At 37.1% G+C, this 23,485-nt stretch overlaps 1 protein-coding gene across 12 annotated transcripts in view; it reads left to right on the top strand.

The window, feature by feature from the left end:
* The window catches only part of NSD1 (nuclear receptor binding SET domain protein 1), a 154,152-nt gene that overhangs the window by 60,915 nt on the left and 69,752 nt on the right, over window positions 1-23,485 (top strand). For all 12 annotated transcript variants that reach the window (XM_072823999.1, XM_072823993.1, XM_072824002.1 and 9 more), the window contains 3 exons: window positions 8,052-8,187; window positions 19,389-19,561; window positions 21,572-23,485. The exon at window positions 21,572-23,485 is cut by the window's right edge and continues 658 nt beyond it. In XM_072823999.1, the coding sequence (XP_072680100.1) occupies window positions 8,052-8,187; window positions 19,389-19,561; window positions 21,572-23,485 (2,223 nt within the window). The remainder of the gene's footprint in view (window positions 1-8,051; window positions 8,188-19,388; window positions 19,562-21,571) is intronic.

Genomic DNA, 23,485 nt, shown 5'->3' with positions numbered 1-23,485 from the left:
CAGGCTCCCTGCAAGGAGCCTGGTGCAGGACTCCATCTCAGGACCTTGGGATTATAACTTGAGTCAAAGGCAGACGCTCAACCACTAATCCACCCAAGTTCCTCTTACTGGTGTCTTTTCAATATTTTATTTATTTATTCATGAGAGACAGAGAGAGATAGGCAGAGACGTAGACAGAGGGAGAAACAGGCTCTCTATGGGGAGCCTGACTTGTACCTCAGTCCCAGGACCTTGGGATCACGACTTGATTCCAAAGGCAGATGCTCAACAACTGAGCACCCAGGTGCCCCTACACAGTTGTCTTTTTCTTTTTTTTCTTCTCACAGTTGTCTTTTAAGTTAGATACAAGAAAAGTGTTGTCTTTTGTATTTACATCTGTTACCTTTACCATGTTCTATATTCATGTAGACTTGAGCTATTGTTTATTGTCCTTTATCTAAAGCTGAAGAACTCTCTGTAGGGCAGATTTCTTGTAGAGCAGATTTGCAAAGGACTCTCCTTGAAATTAGCTTGAAATACATGCTTAAGTGTTTTTTTTTTTTTTTTTTTTTTTGTAATAAAACAGCATATTATTTTGTGGAATGCTAGATTGTAATTCTTGAAATACAGTCTTTTGTCAAATGCTGGGCTAAGTGTTAGACACAGAGGTAGTATGGTAGTGTCTCTTTTTCTGTTTAGGTCATTATAGTCTCTGAGTCCTGTGGGCTTGGTGGCTGTATATAGGCATTTAGAGAAGCTTTGAAATGATCAAATTATGATGAAATCATTCGTGCTTTTGTAAAGCACACAACACAAATGTAAGATTATCTGTATTTTTATTCACTCAATATATTAAAAGAGCATCACGGTGAGTTTGATTTAATCTCTCACCTTACGTGTCCTGTTTGTAAAATAGTGGAACTACCTATTTCTATCATCAGAATAAGGGAGTCATTTTTAATTAGGTAGAAAAAGGTGAAATTCCAAAGTAAATTTCATATAACTGTACAATGTATTCTTAGTATCACCTTTAAGACTTGGTATTTTAGTTTATTTTTAAATTTATTTTATTTATTTATTTAATCTATTTTAATTAATTAATTTATTTATTTATTTATTTAAGAGAGAGATTGAGAGAGAGAGAGTGAGCCCAAATAGGTGGAGGGAGTGACAGAGGGAGAAGGACAAGCAGACTCCCTGCTGAACAGGGAGCAATGTGGGGCTTGACCCTAAGATCATGACTGAGCCATCGAGGCATGCCAAAACTTGATATTTTAAATCAGGTTATTTATATTTGTGTGGTGCCTGGGTTCTCAGTTGGTTAAGGGACTGACTCTTGATTTCAGCTCAGATCATGATCTCAGAATCATGAGATCTAGCCCTGTGTTAGGGTCTGCTGGGCCTGGAGCCTGGTTAAGATTCTCTCTCTCTCAGATTCTCTCTCTCCTATTCCTTCTGCCATCCCCTGTGCCCCTGTTTGTTCGCACTATATGCTCTTCCCCCCCCTTTCTCTCTCTCAAAACAAAACAAGAACTGAATCCTAGAGTTGGCAGTGAGTTTTGTGATAACATCTACCCCTAGGTCTTTACTTCAAGTTCTATATCACTATCTATTCTCTAAAAAGTTGTTTTCAGGATGCCTGGGTGGTTCAGTGATTGAGTGTCTGCCTTTGGCTCAAGGCGTGATCCCGGGGTCCTGGGATCAAGTCCCACATTGGGTTCCCCGTGGGGAGCCTGCTTTTCCTTCTGCCTGTCTCTTCCTCTCTCTCTGTATCTTTCTTTTCTTTTTTTTTTAATTTTTAAAAATATTTTATTTATTAGAGAGCGAGAGAGAAAGAGAGAGGGGGGTACAACTTAAAATTTGTAAGACGATAGATTTGTTATGTCCTTACCACTTATAAAATTAAAGAAAAAAAGATATTGTTGTTCTGTGAGTTAGCTGATTTTAAGTAGCTTACTCAACTCTTAAATTTTGGATATGCATGTAAGAATACTGGTATCTAAGGATTATTTACTCTGTGGTAACATTCAATTAACATTAAAAAGGAACACATTTAAGTTTTATACCATACATCCAGGAACATACTTGGGCCACCTGAGCTTATTTTATCTTAGAAATGCAGTAGTCTGGTTTGGACCTTTGATGGAAATTTCATTAGCGAATATGCTTAAAGATTTTACCTTAAAGTTTTTGTCTTTTTTTTTTTTTTTAAGATTTTATTTATTCATGAGAGACAGAGAGAGAGAGCCAGAGACACAGGCAGAGGCAGAAGCAGGCTCCACTCAGGGAGCCCAATGTGGGATTTGATCCTGAGACTCCAGGATCACACCCCAGGCCAAAGGCAGGCACCAAACCGCTGAGCCACCCAGGGATCTCCAAGTTTTTGTCTTTTTACCATAGCTTTTGGCTCAGGAGCCACTTCTTGATTGTGATTGAATAAGATGTATCAGTCTTTTAAAAAATAGCAGTGACAAGCTTATACAGGAATGTTTACTGTTGAAATAACATTTTACTGTCAATGGAAGAATGGAAATGGAGATTTTGAACCTAATTGATTTTTATTTTTTAATTTTATTTATTTTTTAAAAGATTTATTTATTTATTTATTCATTCATTCATTCATGATAGAGAGTGAGAGAGAGAGAGAGAGAGAGAGAGAGAGGCAGAGACACAGGCAGAGGGAGAAGCAGGCTCCATGCCGGGAGCCGGACACCGGACTTGATCCTTGGACTCCAGGATCACCCCCAGGGACAAAGGCAGGCGCTAAACCGCTGAGCCACCCAGGGATCCCTGAACCTAATTGATTTTTAGATTTGTTTTAAACACTTGGAAAAAAAATTCTGGCTAATTCAGTTAAAATTAAAGGAAAAAATATGTCATATTAAAAAAATTAGAATTAAGTTTAAATCTTTTTCTTACTGTGATTTTTTTTAAAAATTTTTATTTATTTATGATAGTCACACAGAGAGAGAGAGAGGCAGAGACACAGGCAGAGGGAGAAGCAGGCTCCATGCACCGGAGCCCGATGTGGGATTCGATTCCGAGTCTCCAGGATCGCGCCCTGGGCCAAAGGCAGGCGCCAAACTGCTGCGCCATCCAGGGATCTCTTCTTACTGTGATTTAACCTTTTTTGATTCTCAGTTTAATTTTAATTCTCAGGATTAAGATAATGTATATATATATGTAACATATATATTAAGATAATGTATATATATTGGTTTTCTGGGGCTGCTGAAATAAAGTACAAGAAAGTGGGTGACTTAAATTACAAATTGTATCACAGTTTTGGAGACTAGAAATGTCAAGTTTTTTTCTGAGGGCTTGTGAGATTATGTTCCATATCTCTCCTAATGTGTAGATGCCTCAGGAGTGCCTTAGTTGGTAGATGGCATTTTCCTTGTGTCTTCATCATCTTCCCTCAATGTATGTCTGTCTCTGTTTCCAAATTTTTCATTTTATAAGGACACATTTATTTTGGATTAGAACCAACCCAGATTGATCTCCTCTTGATTATTTGTGAAGAGCCTATTTCCAAATGAGGTCTCATTTACAGTTATCGTGGGGCATACTTTTGGGTGACCACAGTTCAGCCCAGTAGTGTATAGAAAAAGGCTTAGCAGCAGTATATTTCTTCCAACTGGACATATAGAGATATTAGGAAAAACCATTCTGAAATATGTCTATCCTGCTAGTCTAAGCTCAGATCACATTTCTTCATTCTAGTCTTCCCTGATATTCTTCTAGTGTCTTGGGATCAAGAATCCATGTTTGTGTCTCTTGTTGAGCTTTCTGTTGTGGGACGCTTTTTTTTTATTTTTTATTTTTTTAAGATTTTATTTATTCATGAAAGATACACAGAAAGAGGCAGAGACCTAGGGAGAGAGAGAGAAGGAGGCTCCCTACGGGGAGCCCTATGTGGGACTAGATTCCAGGACCCCGGGATCACACCCTTAGCCAAAGGCAGATGCTCAACCACTGAGCCACTCAGCCACCCCTGTTTTAGCTCTGTCGTAAATTTGTATGCAGTTGAATTATGGGTTTAATCATTTGGTGTATTTGCGTGTCTTTCTTTCCAAGGTTAAATACTTAAACTCTTCTGAGGAGAACAGTCATATTTAGGGCAGCCCAGGTGGCTCAGCAGTTTAGCGCCTGCCTTCGGCCAAGGGCATGATCCTGGAGTCCTGGGATCGAGTCCCGCGTCGGGCTCCCTGCATGGAGCCTGCTTCTCTCTCTGCCTGTGTCTGTGTGTCTCTCTCTCTGTCTCTCATGAATAAATAAATAAAATCTTTAAAAAAATAAATAAATGAAATCATAAAAAAAAGAGAAGAGTCATATTTAAAAAGATTTTTGTCCCGTATTCTTATTTTGTCTACTTCATGATTGGAACCCTCTCTTGGGTCTGGAATTCTTGCCTGTGTCTAATTTTTTACGTGTTAAAGTCAGCTGGATTTGGTTGTTGTCCATTAGTAATAGTATTAACAATATGTTTTGTATAGACATTTTCCAATTTGTTTGCATATATTGTATTATTTGGTCATCATGGTAAATCAGTCAAGATAACCTGGAGAGTGGAGAGGGGTGCCTGGCTGGCTCAGTCAGTAGAGCATGTGACTCTTGATTTTGGGATTGTGAGTTTGAGCCCCATGTTGGGTGTAGAGATTACATAAAAATAAAATACTAAAAATAAAAACATGGAGAAAATATTTCAGGTTTGCAAAAATATTTACCCATGATACCATTAATTTAATACCATTAATTTATCACACAGAGTCATGTTTCTCATTGACTTTGATATATATGTGCATGTGTGTGTATTTAACGATTTTTATTTATTTGAGAGAGAGAAAGCATGAGCAGGTGGGTGGGGGCAGAGGGAGAGAGAGAAGTGGATTCCTTGCTGAGTAGGGAGCCCAATATGGGGCTCGTTCCCAGGACCCTGGTTTCATGCCCCTAGCCAAGGGCTCAACCGACTAAGCCACGCAGGTGACCTAATTTTGTTATATATATGTATTTTTAAGGATTGATTTATTTGAGAGAGAAAATGTGCAAATGGGGAAGGGGCAGAGAGAGAAGGAGAGAATCTCAAGCAAACAACCCACTGAGCACAGAGCCGGAGTTGGGACTTGGGATTCAGTCCTTCAGTCCTAAGATCATGACCTGAGCTGAAATCAAGAGTTGGATGCTTAAAAAATTGTGCCACCCAGGCGGCCTAACTTTGTTATTTTTTTAAAAATCATCATTACAGTTTTTAGCATAGTTTTTAATGGTATATGTATGGGTATTACATTTTTAGTATTACATTTCTTCTGCACTTTGTATATTTCATTGAATTGTCAGCATAATTCATTTAACATGTCTCTTGTATGTTAAGTTTTTGTTATTATAAATAAATGCTTGAAATATTTTTCTATAATTTTATTTAATTGGATTATTTTCTTTGGGTTACAATATTAGGAATGGAATTACTGTTTTCATTTTGATGGTTTATGGTAGAACAGATGTTTCTTTCCTGATTCTATGACAGGCTGAATTAAGTGACTTGTTTAAGATGTCATAATCTGTGATGGAGTCAGAATACAGAACTCATTGATGCTTTGTCTGGTTGTGTGATTCAGCTTCTGGGTTTACCTGATACTGCTCATGTTCCTTCCTTGCTTTCTGTTTAGTTTGTTTTTTAAAAAAATTATTGATGGGCAGCCCCCGTGGCTCAGCGGTTTAGCGTTGCCCTCAGCCCAGGGTGTGATCCTGGAGACCCATGATGGAGTCCCCTCGTCAGGCTCCCTGCATGGAGCCTGCTTCTCCCTCTGCCTGTGTCTCTGCCTCTCTCTCCTCTCTATGTATTCTCATGAATAAACAAATAAAATCTTTAAAAAATAAAATTAAAATAAAAATAAAATATTGAAATATATTTAGATGATATTGAAGGCATGTGTTTTATGGCTGTACTTTCTGATAATACAGTATAATCATTTTGATGAGGTAATATGAGGGGAAGACTGAACCAGTATGATGTCATTGATCAATTATGGCTTAATTTGTCATAAAGCATATAATATTCATGGGGTTTTATAGTTACTGGGTGATTAAGCAGTGGTTCAGAGTTCGGGCTTGGAGTTGGACTGCTAAGATTCGAATCCTGGCTCTGCTACTTATACTATATGACCATAGGCAAACAGTAAAATAAGCATACATAAAACAAGAGTAATAATAGATCTACTTTAAGAGGATTGAAAAAAGATCAGTGTCTAGCACAGCAAATATCAAGTAAATGTTAGTTACTGATTTTAGAGTAATTTAGGACGTGAATAAATAAGTCAGTACCAGTGATTGCCAAATAAATGATCATAAATTGTATCAGAAACTTATGGGAATCTACTCAAATTATAGTTTTCACTAAGGGCAAATAAAAAATTTGTTTTCCCATCCTGTATTTTTATCTTGGTTTTAAAGTTTCAAAGCCAGGTAGCTTGGGAGTCCTGTTTTTTTTCCTGATGACTTACAAACTGGTAACTGGAAGAAATAGCCTTTTTTTTTTTTTTCTTTTAAAGAATAGGATGTAGTTTCTGTCTCATTTCCTAGGAACTCTATACTTGTAGAACTAATCACAATAATTTTTAATAAGCACATTTTACGAGATTTAATTTGTCTGAAAAAAAATTCTTTTTCTTTTTTTTTAAATTTTTATTTATTTATGATAGTCACAGAGAGAGAGAGAGAGAGAGAGAGAGAGAGGCAGAGACACAGGCAGAGGGAGAAGCAGGCTCCATGCACCAGGAGCCCGACGTGGGATTCGATCCCGGGTCTCCAGGATCGCGCCCTGGGCCAGAGGCAGGCGCTAAACCGCTGCGCCACCCAGGGTTCCCTGAAAAAAAAAATTCTTAAAGTTGAATTGGTAACTTACAAATCATTGAGTTGAGCCCAGACCTTTGATATATGTGTGGTGGACAATATTCATCAATTGTTTCAATGATTTCAGTCAGTTCATCTAGCATCTACTTTATTGAATGCTTAATCCATTTTAGGGATTGAGTCTGAAGGAGCTGCTCACTCACTAGCCTTTTTCAAGACAGAGAACTTAAAATCATTATTTGTAGGTCTTCTCGCGCTGAATGGAAGAGGTTGATCTTTGCCCAAGTACCCTAGGCTTTTCTTTGGTTACATAGGAACATCTCAGTACACTTTTAATTCCTTTGTGTGGTGTGGAACAGGTAGGAAGCTCAGTCCTACTAAATACAAAGCTGTCTTTATCTGTAAAGTAGAACAGGTGTTCTGCTTATGATGTGTGTTAAAGGGCTGGCCACGGATTTAGAGTGGGATGGAGGATGTTGGATTTGCAGATCAATTAGGCATATTGTTTTTGAAGAAAAGATGCAGCCAGAGTTTCTGCATTAAGGTCCAAGGAGCTTGATTTGTATTTATTCTGCATGAATGATGTTGCTTCGAGTTGTGCAAAATACTGTTCTGCAGGTCCTGGGAAAAGTCCAAGGCAGTTGCACTGACATTGCTAGGGTCTAGCCTGTAGCCTTCAGGATAAGTTAATTAGAGCTATTATTATTAATTAATAGGAATGTCTATGTTTATTTGAGAAGGATATAGAATATTACCTGCAGAGGGGACCACAGTTCCCCTGCACCCCCATTTTATTGAGACATAATTGATACATTATATTGGGAGCATAGATTCTTGATACATTGTTTATAAATTCTTTTTACAACACTTCCATCCCCCAATGTTTTGTTGTGATCCAAGGACTAGGGCAAAGATAATCTTTTCCTAGGGATGATTGTTTCTTTTTTCAGTTTTTGTCTTTTTTATTAATGAAAATAATTTTTTTCCATGAATGTAGGTAGATTACTGAAATATAAATTGAAAGCTGCTACTTTATAAAGGCCTATGTTATGAACAATTAAGACAAAATCATTTAGCTGTACTTGCTTTGTAATTGTTAAGCTGGAATGTTTTCATCTAGAATTCTGTAGAACTCTGCTTTTTCAGAAGGCAAATAGGAAAATGATATACTGTTTCAAAAGATTCTGATTCTTATTGACGACGCATGTTTTGTCTGTCTCAAGTGTCAACCCAAGAAAAAGTCTACGCCACTGAAGTATGAAGTTGGAGATCTCATCTGGGCAAAATTCAAGAGACGCCCATGGTGGCCCTGCAGGATTTGTTCTGATCCGTTGATTAATACACATTCAAAAATGAAAGGTAATATTAGTAATTGATAACATAGTGCGGAGTAATAAACTTGTAGTTGCCTTTAGTGTAACCTAATTTTTGTTCTCTTTAGTATCCATATTTGCCTTTGAACATTTGTTTTCTTTTACTTTATGATTTCAAAATTCTCAGTTATTCTATATATATATAGATGCCAGAAAAATGTTAGGTTATGACCTGAAGTTTACCTTGTCTAGAATAACTTTTCAATATATTTAGGTTTTTCTACCTCAGTCTTCAGGTTTGTATCATTGCTGTTAAGTTTGAAAGCTGAAACAATTATAAAGAATGCTTGTGAATTTTGAATTGTAAAATATTAATTTAGAGCATTCCCTTTAGTAACTGTTATTTGTTAGTTACTTGATTCTATTTGAATCTCAGTCATCTTTAAAATGCTGAAGAGACTGAAACTTGATCTTGAGCTGCCTTTTTCCTATTAAGATGTTTTGTGATTTAATTTTAAAATGTGTTATTTTAGTTTTTTAATAGGTCATATATTCACAGTTGTGAATATATAGTCACCAATCAACTCACTTCCTCCCTTTCTCTGTTCTTCCACATTTTTTGTCCTTCTTTTCAAAGAGTAATCAGTTGTTTTTAATGTTTTTTTCTTGCGTTTCTATATATAAACCAAGTATATATTCTCATCTTTTTATTTTTAACACAAAAGTAGCATATTTTTTATATGTTCCACACTTGATTTTTGTTACTTTTTAGAGGTTTTCCATGTTAGTGCATTGAAGACTTTCTCTTTCTCTCTCTCTTTTTTTTTTTTTGAAGATTTTTATTTATTTATTCATGAGAGACACACACAGAGAGAGATTGAGGCAGAGACACAGGCAGAGGGAGAAGCAGGCTCCATGCAGGGAGCCTGACATTGGACTCAATCCTGGGTTCCAGGATCAGGCCCTGGGTTGAAGGTGGTGCTAAACCACCAAGCCACCTGGGCTGCCCCCCCCCCCCTTTTAAAGATTTTATTTATTTTTTATTTATTTATTCATAGAGATCGAGAGAGAGAGGCAGAGACACAGGCAGAGGGAGAAGCAGGCATGCATCATACAGAGAGCCTGATGTGGGACTCTATCCAGGGTCTCTAGGATCACACCCTGGGCTGCAGGCCGCGCTAAACCGCTGCGCTACCGGGGCTGCCCTCTCTCTTTTTTTTTATAGCTGCATACTTTTCTACTTTTTGAATCTATTATACTTTATATAACCATTTTCCTATTGATGGATGTTTAGAGTTTTGATCTTGTGTTATCTCTCTATACATATTTACATGCATATGTGCATCACATAAATATGGCTCTTTGCAGTGGTGTAAATAATAACTTTCACATACATATGCCTATTTGTAGGATGATTTATCAAAAGTGGGATTGCTGGATTTGATTTTATATTTCAGATATTGAGTATTGAGACACCTAATGCCTTTACCAGCTGATTGGGGGTTTTTTGTTTGTTTTTAATTTTTCATTTATTTTTATTTTTTTTAAGATTTATTTATTTATTCATGTGAGATATATAGAGAGGTAGAAACACAGGCAGAGGGAGAAGCAGGCTCCATGCAGGGAGCCCGTTGTGGGACTTGATCCCGGGACTCTGGGATTAGGCCCTGAGCTGAATGCAGGTGCTCAACTGCTGAGCCACCCAGGTATCCCTGGTTGTTTTTTTTTTTTTAATGATATATTAATCTTTGTGGCCTGTTTAGACATTTAAGTACTATTTGTAGGAAATTCCCACCCTTCCTGTTAAGTTTCTTATTCATTGTACTGTTCATGCATAGCAGTTGGGTTCATGTCATTTATTCAGCAATTGATAACTATTTTGTCCAGGAAGTAGGATCCAGTAATGGACAAAACATCAGTTCTTCTTTTCCTTGTCTATAATTAGAGTCTAGTTAAAGAGCCCAAGATACCAGCAAATAATCAGACAAATTGATAATTAACTGAGAAGTATGTCCAAAAGTAAATATTAGTGTTCAATCAGTGATATAGGAGGAGTACCTAATTTGGGCTTCTGATGCAGGGGCGGTTACGTTAGTATAGTATCTGGTCTGAGAGTTGTGAGGATGAGTAGGAATTAACTAGGGAAACAAGGAGAAAGTGGTTCCAGGCACAGAAAATAGTATATACTTTGGTTCTGAGAGGTCCCTACCCATTGAGTTATGGAGAGTGGCACAGTATCAGGCTGGAGAAGTAGATATGAGTCAAACTGTGTAACATCTTTTAGACTTCATTTAAAATCTTGTATTTTTAAAAAAGATTTTATTAATTTATTTGAGATAGAGCTAGAGTAGGAATAGGGGGAGAGGGGAGAAGCAGGCTTTCCATTGAGTATAGAGCCGAATGCGGGCCTCAATCCCAGGACCCTGAGATTATGACTTGAGTCGAAAGCAGACGCTTAACTGACTGAGCCACTTAGGCACCCTAAAATTTTGTATTTTATTCTTAGAGCAATGTGATACCATTAACGTGCTATGAGGAGAGGATGATGTGATTTAATCTGTGTAAGGTTTTCTCTGACTGCAATATGTAAAATGGATTGGAAGGTGCATAAATAAGTAAGAGGACATTGTTGAAAGGTTCATTGCAATGATTATGGTGAGGTGCATGTGGTGAATAGAGAATAAAGAACAATTTAGGAGATAAAATCTGTATGACTTGTTAATGGATGAGTAATGGGGAATGAGGGAGAATGAAATCCTGAGGTTTCTGAGTCTCAGGATGGCTTCCAAGTTTTTAGCTTTGCCTGTACATAGATAGTGTTTAAGTGAGAGCAAGAGTGGCTTTGAGGAATCCAGTATTTGAGGTCTGTATGGAGAATACTGAGCTTGGTAAAGAGATGAGAAAAAGAGATGGAAGAAAAAAACCAGGATTATTTGGCATGTGGTATTGGTGACTAACATGTTTTGAGAAAGAAGAAGGATGTGATCGATTTGGGTGAACTTTGTTTGGCAATCAAAATGTCCATTATGTGTAACGAGGTAGAGATCCGTGATGTTTTTGGTGATTATGATTGTTTCTAAAGTTGGATTAGACTGGAAATGTAGTCAAAGCAGAGAAGTGGGGATGCTGTAGATAGAGATACGTGAGGTCCAGAAGGATTTCTAACAGTAGGGGTGATCATGTTAGTAGTACTGTGAGAAGAGTTCTGGAAATAGAGGGTGAAGACAGGAGTAGTAAGGGATCAGAGATGTGATCATAACATAGGATTTCTAGGAAAGGAAGAGGTAGATAGGATTGGTATCATGATGAGAAATTGGCTTCAATCGGAGGAGGAGCTGCACTCTTAAATTAGGGGTGGGTAAGAGTGCAATGACTAGAGGTTTGTTGTGGTATACTTAAGGATTCCTGTATGGCTTGTTTCTCATGAGTCAAGAATGTGATCACACCAGAGAGCAAAGTGCCATTACTGACTGGAAAATACCATTGTTTTGTTTTCGGGTTATAAAAAAGTTAAAACTCTTAAATTCAAATGATCTTCCCAGAGAGGATGAATTTATATAGCTTTGTATTGAAGAAATGAGAAAACATGGCATAACGGATCTATTTAACCTAACAGTTAGTTATAATATATTTTCTTTTTTTCTTTTTTTCATTTTTCACTTTTGTTTTCATTTCTCCATAGTTTATAGCAAACTGTAGGCAGCCAAGTTCTGGAAAGCCTAATTAATAACTTCTAGTAGTTAACTCTACATTTTTCTTTGAATGTACTCCTTTTTCTGCTTATCCTCTTCATAGCACATACGAAGAGTGTAGCACAGTGAACACCCATATATAGTTTACATTTGCTCAACAGTTACTTCTTTGTACTAATTATTAGTTGATATCAGTGAAAAACTAAAAATTATTGTGCAGTGTTCATATTATTCTGATCATCCATGTTTATTGTTTTCTTAGCCAAGCCAAATATTTCAAATGGTGTTAGAAAACCCAAATTTTTATAAAATCACTCTTTGAAGTCATTATTTTTATTATATAAGGTACATAAAATTTAAAAAGTCAAGTGGTTAACTCTACAGGCTTTGTTTGGAAAATACTCTGCTGTTTCTATATCCTTCGCTAAGTACCTTTAATCTCTGTCAGCTGGATCCCTCGATGTTTACTTCTGTATCTCAAAAATCCATCCTTCTGAATAACTTTTTATTTCTCACTATAGAAGTTGTGGGTTAGTCATCTCCATTTTTGTATTGGGCCTTACCTCCCACCGACCCCTGATACCTTACCTGTTGTATTATAATTTTGGTTAGGAATTCAGTGTGTATGTTGTCATGTTAACAGTGTACACAGCTTAGCCACTTGGTGGCCAGTGCTTTCGTTGCCCTCAGAACCTTTTGATTTTTCTTCAGTAATCTGTGTGTGTGTGTGTGTGTGTGTGTGTGTGTATTGGTGAGGGAGAGAGGGTTCTTAGTGTTTTATGTATTTGTTACTAATTCATAGTAAAACTCTCCTAGGTTTTATTTTTTCCACATGATCTGATATATTGGCAATTTGTCATTTTCCTTGTCTTTTTTTTTTTTTTTAAGAGAAGGAAAGGAGAGGGGAGTGGCACTGAGAGTGAATTTTTTTTAAATATGTTTTTATTTTCTTTTTTTTTTTAAGATTTTATTATTCATGAGAGACACAGAGAGAAAGAGGCAGAGATATAGGCAGAAGGAGAAGTAGGGTCCTCACAGGGAGCCTGATGTGGGACTCATTCCTGGGACTTCAGAATCAAACCTTGTGCTGAAGGCAGACACTCAAACGCTGAACCACCAAGCCTTCCCAAGAGGGAATCTTAAGCAGGCTCCACACCCAGCATGGAGCTTGATGCAGGGCTCAGATCTCAGAACTCTGAGATCATGACCTGAGCATAAATCAAGAGTGGGATATTTAACTGACTGATCCCCCCAGGTGCCCTGGTAGTTTGTCATTTTCATTATCTTGAGGAACTCTGACCTAGAGCCTTAGGCTGTTGAACCTTGAACAATACGGATTTGAATTGTGCAGGTCATTATATAATTTTTTATACAGATTTTGTTTCAGTAAATGTAATACCGTTTTGTAAATGTATTTTCTCTCCTTAAGATTTTCTTTTTTTTTAAGAATTTCTTAATAACAATAATATTAAATGTGCTTTCCAAAAAAAAAAAATGTGCTTTCCTTATGATTTTTCTTAATAACATTTTCCCTAGCTTACTTTATTATAAGAATGCAGTATATAATGTACAAAACATATAAAATATGTGTTAATTGACTGTTTATGTTATTGGTTAAGGCTTTTGGTCAGCAATAAGCTATTAGTACTTAAGTTTTTGGGAATTCAAAAGATATGTGGATTTTAACTGCACAGAGAATTGGGATTCCAGACCAACCCTCTGTCCCCTGCTACCACTGGGTTGTTCAAGGGCCAACTGTATTTTCCTTTAGTCTAGTTACATTCTCTGTTTAATAGCTGTTATATTGGGGATTCCTTTCAGCTTTCTTTTGTGTTGAATTCCATGTCTTCCTTGATTTTGGTTTATTCACCTATTTTGAATATATAGCAAGTTTGTCAGTAGTTTCCTGAGAAAGGCAAATTTTTGAGATCTTGCATTATCTGAATATATTTTTATTCTTTTCATACACTTGTTTGATTGTTTGGCTGGTATAGAATACTAACCTGAAAATCATTTTTGCTCAGAATTTGAAGCATTCATTGTCTTCTACTTCCAGAATTGCTATTAAGTCAAGTTATTTTGATTCTCTTATTTTGTATGTGACTTTTGCACTTTTTGAAAGCTTGCAGACTCTTCTCTTTGTTCCTATAGTTCAGAAGGCACAAGGATAGGTATTGGTGGTTCCTTTGGATCTGCAAATTTAGTTTCTTTCTTTCTAGGACATTTTCTTGAATTATTTCATTGATTATTTTCCTACCTTTGTTTATTTTCTCTTCTATAACTCTTTTTTTTCCCCCTCTTCTGTAACTCTTACTCACATCTTGACTTTCCTGCATTGGGCTTCATAATTTTTTCATCTTTTTTTTGGTACATATTTGTTTTGCTCTACTTTATATAAAGTGAGTTTCCTCAACTTTGTCTTTAGACCTTTTTTTGTTTTACATTTTTGCTCTTATGTTCTTAATTTTAAAGGATTCCTTCGTTTCCAAGTTCTTTTTTTCCCTTACTCTTTATATTTTTCTTTGTTCTCTATTTTTTTATGTTTGAGGCTTTCCTTAGATCTCTCTTCTGGGTTAAAGAGCAAATGGATACTCCTAATGTGTGGAGTTTATCAATCTTTAATTTTCTTATAGGGTGGCTCCCTCCTCATTCCCAATCCATCTTGATTTTATTTTTTAGATTTTATTTATTCATGAGAGAGAGAGAGAGAGAGGCAGAGACACAGGCAGAGAGAGAAGCTGGCTCCATGCAGGGAGCCCGATGTGGGACTTGATCCTGGGACTCCAGGATTATGCCTTGGGCCGAAGGCAGGCGCTAAACTGCTGAGCCACCCAGGGATCCCCTTTAACCATTTTTAAAAAAGATTTTATTTATTTATTCATGAGAGACACACAGAGAGAGGCAGAGACATAGGCAGAGGAGAAGTAGGCTCCCTGTGGGGAGCCTGATGCAGGACCCCATCCCAGGACCCCAGGATCACCACCTGAGCCAAAGGCAGATGCTCAACCACTGAGCCTCTCAGACATCCCCCATTTTAACCATTCTTATGTGTACAGTTTAGTGGCATTAAGTACATCCACATTGTTGTACAATTATTACTAGCATACATATCTAGAACCTTTTCATATTTTTACAATGAATATCCATACCCATTTAATAATAACTTTGCCTCTGGTCAGTACTATTCTTTTTTTCTTTATGAATTTGACTATTCTAGTTACCTCTATAAATGGAATTATATAGTATTTGTATGTATCTGGTTTATTTCACTTTGCATAATGTCTTTATAAAGTTTATCCATGTGATATTATGTATCAGTATTTCATTTTCAAGGCTCAGTAATATTCCATTGTATGTATATACCACATTTTGTTCACCCTTCAGTGGACATTTGGGTTATTTCCACGTTTTTAACGTGGTGGGAATAATATTGCTATGAACATACTCTTGTGAATAAAACTGTTCAAATATCTGTTCTGACTTTTTTCTTAATTGTATTTTTATTTAAGTAATATTTATACACAGCTTGGGGCCTAAACTCACTACCCCAGCCAAGATCAAGATGCTTGCTCTTTTGCCTGAGCCAGGCAGGCGCTTGTCTGACTTTTTATTACATGTGAAGTACTTGTGTTTTGTCTTAAAAAAAAAAAAAAACTTTCAAATTTTGTTTTTTTAATTGGTAGTGTTACTGCCTTAGTTCAGGTTCTAGTCATCTCATATGTACACTATTTTGGTAATCTCTGGTTTTCTGAGTCTCCTCTGCTCTTGAATGTGTTATTCTGAGGTCATTATCTTTCTAAGACCCAAAACTGAGCACGTGGTTCCATAGTTTAAATGAGGCTCCTCACTGCCAAGAGCGTAATAGGCTCTTAACATGGCATCAAGCTCTTCCATGTCTGAACACTGCTTACCTGCTTACTGGTTTTTATTGAGTTCGTGTTCTGCACTACTTTTTTTCTTTATTTATTTCTTTTTTCTTTTTGAAAGATTTTATTTATTTATTCATGAGAGACAAAGAGAGAGAGAGAGGCAGAGACTCAGGCAGAGGGAGAAGCAGGCTCCATGCGGTAGTTTTTTTTTTTTTTTTATGTAAACACATGTATTACCGACACGATGGTAAACCCACACTGCAGAGGAGAGAAGTGTAGTAGTTGTACAGTTTACATGTCAATGCCCGAACTTCTCTATATATTTACATAAAAGAGGTTACTTTGATGAACCAATATGCGTTTGCATTTTTACATGTGAATTTCTTTAGTCTTGAATCCCGCATCAAGGAGCTACAGTGAAATATTTCTGAATAAAGCAGTGAGCCCTCAAAAGCTAGTCTTGAGATAGGACATGTGATCCATCCGTCTGAAAGTTATTTCTTTGCGTGGCTGGAACCCGGTCACAGACACCACAGATTCGTGGTGAGGCCAACGACTGATGTGGGACTCGTTCCTGAGACTCCGATTATGCCCTGGGCCGAAGGCAGTCGCTAAACTGCTGAGCCACCCAGGGATCCCTGAATTACTTTTTAGTTCCCAACTGTTTGTTTACTCAAACAGCTTTTGAAGATTCTGGACCCTCATACTGGAATTCTCTCCTTAACAAACTATTTACCTTTAAAAATTGTGCTTAGGTATCCAAGTTCTCTAATTAATGAACCCCACTTATAAAAAAAAAGAGTGATTGATTGGAGAGAGGAAGAGCACACACATGAGTCGGGGAGGGGCAGAGGGAGAGAGAATCTTCCAGCTGACTCTGCACTGCGCTCAGAGCCACACAGGGGGCTCGATCACAAGACCCTGAGAACATAATCTGGGCCAAAATCAAGAGACGGCCACTTAAGTGACTGAGCCATCTGGGTCCCCCCAATATCTCCACTTTTTAATGTTCTTTTTAAAAGTACATGTTTAGTAAAGCAGCCTGCTCTTGGTTTTGGCTCTAGGTTGTGAGATTGAGCCCCCTGTTGGGCTCCATGCTCAGTAAGGAGTCTGCTTAAAAACTTCTCTCTCCCTCTCCCTCTGCCCCACCCTCTCCACTCTCTTGCTCTGCTCTCTTAAGTAAGTAAATGTTTAAAAAAAATAAAAAGTGAATGTTTATTGCAATTATTATTATTTTTTACCATAATTTATTTGTATACCTCTTTCCTACCAGGCAGTGAGTTTTTTTGTCCTGTTTATAGTTCTGGCACATTGTAAGTGATCCGTCTGTGCTGATTGAATTTATTTATGGGAGAATTATGTACTTCTCAAGTTGACTTTCTGAACTTCTATAGAGATACATATATATCTTACCAATTTTAATCCCCCTTTAGGTGATTTCTGTGGAAGGATTTAATTTAGTAGATTGAGACTAGGGAGTTCAGTTCTTTCATAGAACTTGTTTTTGAAATGCACTAAAAGTCAAAATTTAACCAGGTTGTAATTTTATCATTAACCTATAATTTTATAGAAAAACAACCCTTTCAACTAAAGTTTATGAGAGCTCATAGGTACTCTTTATTCTTTGTTTGTATAGCTTTGAAACTAGCGTTTGTAAAGAAGTTGCCATTGAGATAAAGATGTGGTTTATGTATACAATGGAATATTACTCAGCCATTAGAAACGACAAATCCACCGTTTGCTTCGATGTGGATGGAACTGGAGGGTATTATGATGAGTGAAATAAGTCTATTGGAGAAGGACAAATATTATATGGTCTCATTCATTTGGGGAATATAAAAAATAAAAGGAGTAAAGGGGAAAGGAGAAAAAATGAGTGGGAAATATCAGAAAGGGAGACAGTACATGAGAGACTCCTAACTCTGGGAAATGAACAAGGGGTGGTAGAAAGGGAGGTGGGCGGGGGGTGGGGGTGACTGGGTGACGGGCACTGAGGGGGGCACTTGATGGATTGGCAAATTGAACACCAATAAAAAATAAATTAAAAAAAAAAAGAAACGACAAAAAAGAAAAGAAGTTGCCATTGAAATTTACTTGATATTTTGGCTGCTCTTCCAATTACTATGGAAACCTGAGTTTTAAAGTATTTATACTTGTTCTAATGTTTAATTTACAAATCTCCCCTCCCTTTACTTTTCTTTTCCTTTCCTTTCTCCTTTATTTTTCTATTCTGAAGGAAATAGAGTTTTTTATTTATTCAAAAAGATAAGATAATTGGATTCTTTTTTGCGTGTTTTAAAAAAAATGGTTGTTAAGGGCATTAGTTGTGAGTTCCTATATAAGTGAATTTTTATATTAGATGATTCCCTTTTCTAAAAAGAGGCAAATTATTATACTTTGCTTGGTCCTGATATATTTCTTTTTTTATATTTATTATTGGTATGTAAAATGCCAAAATGTAGATTTGATTATAATCTTTTTCTGGACAAGACGTGTGTTTTTCTTTTTCTTTTTTTTTAAATTTTTTTTATTTATTTATGATAGTCACACAGAGAGAGGGAGAGAGGCAGAGACACAGGCAGAGGGAGAAGCAGGCTCCATGCACCGGGAGCCCGATGTGGGACTCGATCCCTGGTCTCCAGGATCGCGCCCTGGGCCAAAGGCAGGTGCTAAACCGCTGCGCCACCCAGGGATCCCTGTTTTTATTTTTCTTAATTGTATTATTAGAACTTTGAACAACTGTGAAACTGTAGAATAACTCGATTTCTTTTTGTTTTTATTGCTCTTGGAATTTTCTTTTTATTTTTAAATTTCTGTATTTTTTTTTTAAAGCAGTCCTTTTTTAAATTTATTTATTTATGATAGTCACACACAGAGAGAGAGAGAGAGAGAGAGGCAGAGACACAGGCAGAGGGAGAAGCAGGCTCCATGCACCAGGAGCCCAATGTGGGATTCGATCCCGGGTCTCCAGGATCGCGTCCTGGGCCAAAGGCAGGCGCCAAACCGCTGCGCCACTCAGGGATCCCCAAATATACTTCTGTATTTTGAAGTACCAAGTTCTTTCTCTGCAAAGCCAATGTTTCGCTCTGAATTTGCACCCTCTGATGTTATTCTACCTAACTGTATCTAAAAGGAGGAGTGTACTACAAATTAGTTGGTTGTTATGAAGAGTAAGACTCCATACAAAGCACTTAGTGTGAATACCTGGTCTGTAGTAGCCATTCCATAAATGTTAGCACATCATACATAACAAGGTGTGAAGCATTTCTTTTCATCCCTTATATTTTAACATAGTTTAAAAAATTTGTTTGGTAGCTGGTTCTTACTGATAATTATATTTGTGATTTTGTGGCTTATTATATGCCCTTTGTATTTTCTGGTAACAAGGGTACAAGACTTTATAGACTGAGTATAAAAGCAGCTTAGTTGATTGTTAAAACTGGCTTGGAATATATAGCATATCACCAGACCAAACCACTGATGTTCTTTCACAGATTCTTAAGCATTTTCTTGCCACAATAAGAGAATATTTTAAAATTTCCCCTCTCTGATTTCTTCTTCTTCTCTTCCTCCTTCAACTCCTCCTTTTTTTTAGTAGAGATTTCTTTGGCAGTAGTGGTATGGCTGTTCTCTTGATGAACAGTCTTCTTTTTAAAGTAATCATACTGGTTCTTATATTTATCTAGTTTCAAACCGGAGGCCCTATCGACAATACTATGTGGAGGCTTTTGGGGACCCTTCAGAGAGAGCCTGGGTGGCTGGAAAAGCAATCGTCATGTTCGAAGGCAGACATCAATTTGAAGAGCTACCTGTTCTTAGGAGAAGAGGGAAGCAGAAAGAAAAAGGATATAGGCACAAGGTAAATAAAGACTTTATTTTCTTTGGGATAGACAGGGAGGAGGCAGGAAAGAAGGCTTACATTTTTGAAATATGTTATTTCCTTTGGTAGTAGAATATTTTGTGAGAAAACAAATGAAAGCATTTTTTTTTTCCTGGATGAAATATGGCTAGCCTTCCATAGATTTATACTCAACTTTTTGAGAAATGATTTCAGATAATTTTTGCCATGTCACTTAGATGTGACAGTATAAAATGATATGACCAGGGTTTTTTTTTTTTTTTTGGTTATATCTTTTGTATGAAAAAAATCATCATTGAGCTGAAATATTCTACTTCTTACTCTCCAGGTTAATTATTTCTCTTAAAAATGCTAAAGGTAAAGCTGTAAACATTTTTGTTGTCTGGGGTTTGTTTTCATTTTAATCATCTGGTACTCATCACCGACAAGTGCACTCCTTAATCTTTATTACTTCTATCACCCATCCTCCTTCTGGTAATACAATTTTGGTTTTTGTATGTCTTGTTATTGCTTAAGGTTGCAGTTTGAAACCCAGCAATGTTTTAATAAAGAATATTGTGTTTTGGTTCCATTTGCTTGATGTTTTGTGTTAAAGTTGGGTAAAATTTTGGCTTTTTAAAAAAAATATTCCTTTGTGGTCATTTCTAGAAAGCAAAATAGTTCCTATTAGATTGGTGTTTCATGCTTCCTTGTATAAATACTTGATAATCATTATTAAGATAAGTTAGAGTCATTATGCATTCCCTGCTGTTTTTCAGTTGAATTCTCTGAGGATTAGTGTCTTCATTTCTAAAACTAGTGTAATAATATATACCTTCTAGAACTGTTGGGAGGATTAGAAATAATTATAAATATTTAATATGTCATAAGCTTGTTGATGCCATAAAACAACCAGTATATGCTATTGTTACAATGAAGGAGGCAAACTATATTAGTTCCAATACTTTGGATAGTTGGTAGTAGGGAATTGTTGAGTTTTTGTGTCAAGCCTTGAGCTATGTAGCTTAACCAACCCCCTTTTCAGAGGAGTTCAGTAGGGCTTTCAGATTCTGGTAAGTTAATTACTCATGTCACAATTATGAGAATTAATGCGTGTGTGTTTGTGTGTGAAATCAACTAGTTGGTCAGCTCATTGCTTTATAAGAGGAGGCTACCTTTCCAGTGACCTGAATTTTTACATGCTCAGTGGATTATCCCTTTTACAAGCTTTAAAGTATAGTTAGCTAATAGTTAGAACCTTGACTAATAATTATCGTATGAAGCCAAGGAGAGAAATAATAGTTAGAAAAAATAGAAAATAGTTCTATTTCACAGAGCATAGTGTCTCTATCTGTGAGGAATCAAGAAAGGTGTATATGTAATAGCCAAGGTATTTTACTGTTTCTGAACAATGTGACTAAGCCCAGAGACTGCTTGGTTATAATCCAGATTTTATGTAACATGTATAGAACAATCAGATACATCACCAGAAATAAAGAGGTTTAGGGATAACCAGAGGTTCAAATTTAGGGTCCTGGGATAGATCTGACCTTATTTCTCCTGTCCTCATTTTGCTCTGTTCATCTTCTTTAGCCTTTTGCTTTCTCTTCTACAACTGAGCCAAGTGCTTGGTCTTCATTCTTCAGGAAGAAAAGAAATCCTTATTTAAAATGTGGAGGGGTAAATAGGAAGGGTCTGATTATTCTTTTATTTGGTAATGTAATGTTGTTTAGTAATGCAGTCCTAGTTGTGATCCACTCTTTTGTCCTTCTAAAGATGGGAGAGCAGAGAATGTATGGGATTAATCTTTCCTCTAATGATAGATCTTAGTAGTAGAAGTAGATTTGAGGAATCCCCCATTGATTAGGCTCTAGGTGATCAATAGGTGCTAAGCACTTGGCTAGTACCTTAAAAGTACCTTGAAGTTGACAAGGCTTAGAAAAGCTTTTTGTATGAGAATTTACTGATAACCTCCCTCTTCCCTTCTGTATTTTTTGATAAGTGATAATCTTTTTCTCCTTTAAATTTAAGGTTCCTCAGAAAATTTTGAGTAAATGGGAAGCCAGTGTTGGTCTTGCTGAACAGTATGATGTTCCCAAAGGGTCGAAGAACCGAAGATGTGTCAGCAGTTCAATCAAGTTGGACAGTGAGGAGGATATGCCATTTGAGGATTGTACAAATGATCCTGAATCAGAACATGACCTATTACTTAATGGCTGCTTGAAATCTCTGGCTTTTGACTCTGAACATTCTGCAGATGAAAAGGAAAAGCCTTGTGCTAAGTCTCGAGCCAGAAAGAGTTCTGATAATCCAAAAAGGACTAGTATGAAAAAGGGCCACATGCAATTTGAAGCACATAAGGAAGAACGAAGGGGAAAGATTCCAGAGAACCTTGGCCTAAGCTTTATTTCTGGGGATGTATCTGATAAGCAGGCCTCTAATGAACTTTCCAGGATAGCAAATAGCCTCACAGGGTCCAACACTGCCCCAGGAAGTTTCCTATTTTCTTCTTGTGGAAAAAACACAGCAAAGAAGGAATTTGAGACTTCAAATTGTGACTCTTTACTGGGCTTGTCTGAGGGTGCCTTGATCTCTAAACATTCTGAGGAAAAGAAGAAACTCCAACGAGGTTTGATGTGTAGTTCAAAAGTACAGCTCTGTTATATTGGAGCAGGTGATGAAGAAAAGCGAAGTGATTCCATTAGTATCTGTACCACCTCTGATGATGGAAGCAGTGATCTGGATCCCATAGATAATAGTTCAGAGTCTGATAACAGTGTCCTTGAAATTACAGATGCTTTTGATAGAACAGAGAACATGTTATCTGTTCAGAAAAATGAAAAGGTAAAGTATACTAGGTATCCTGCCACAAACACTAAGGTAAAAGCAAAGCAGAAGTCCCTCATTACTAACTCACATACAGACCACTTAATGGATTGTGCTAAGACAGTAGAGCCTGGAACTGAAACATCTCAGGTTAATCTCTCTGATCTTAAAGTATCTGCTGTTGTTCGCAAACCCCAGTCAGATTTTAGAAATGATAGTTTCTCTCCAAAATTCAACACACCATCAAGCATTTCCAGTGAGAACTCACTAATAAAAAGTGGGGCTACAAATCAAGCTCTGTTACATGCAAAAAGCAAACAGCCCAAGATCCGAAGTATAAAGTGCAAACATAAAGAAAATCCCGTTGTAGTGGAACCTCCAGTTACAAATGAGGACTGCAGTTTGAAATGCTGCTCTTCTGATACCAAAGGCTCTCCTTTGGCCAGCATATCCAAAAGTGGGAAAGTGGATGGGCTAAAACTACTGAGCAACATGCATGAGAAAACCAGGGATTCAAATGACATAGAAACAGCAGTGGTGAAACATGTTCTGTCAGAGTTGAAGGAACTCTCTTATAGATCCTTAAGTGAAGATGTGAGTGACTCGGGAACATCAAAGCCGTCAAAACCATTACTTTTTTCTTCTGCCTCTGGTCAGAATCATATACCTATTGAACCAGACTATAAATTCAGTACATTGCTAATGATGTTGAAAGATATGCATGATAGTAAGACCAAGGAGCAACGGTTAATGACTGCTCAAAATTTGGTCTCGTATCGGGGTCCTGGTCTTGGAGACTGTTCTTCGAGTAGTCCTGTAAGTGCATCTAAGGTCTTGGTTTCAGGCAGCTCCACTCACAGTTCAGAAAAAAATGGAGATGGCACTCAGAAATCAGTCCGTCCTAGCCCTAGTGGGGGTGACTCTGCACTGTCTGGAGAATTATCTGTACCTGTACCTGGCTTAGTGTCTGACAGAAGAGATGTCCCTGCTTCTAGTAAAAGTCATTCAGACTGTGTTACTAGGCGCAACTGTGGGCGTTCAAAACCATCATCTAAATTGCGAGATAGTTTTGCAGCCCAGATGGGAAGGAACACATTGAACCGTAAAGCCTTAAAGACA

Source organism: Canis lupus, chromosome 4, assembly GCF_048164855.1.
Source record: "Canis lupus baileyi chromosome 4, mCanLup2.hap1, whole genome shotgun sequence".
NCBI lineage: Eukaryota > Metazoa > Chordata > Mammalia > Carnivora > Canidae > Canis > Canis lupus.
Note: the sequence above shows the minus strand (reverse complement) of the source record. Positions and strands in the feature narration are given on the sequence as shown.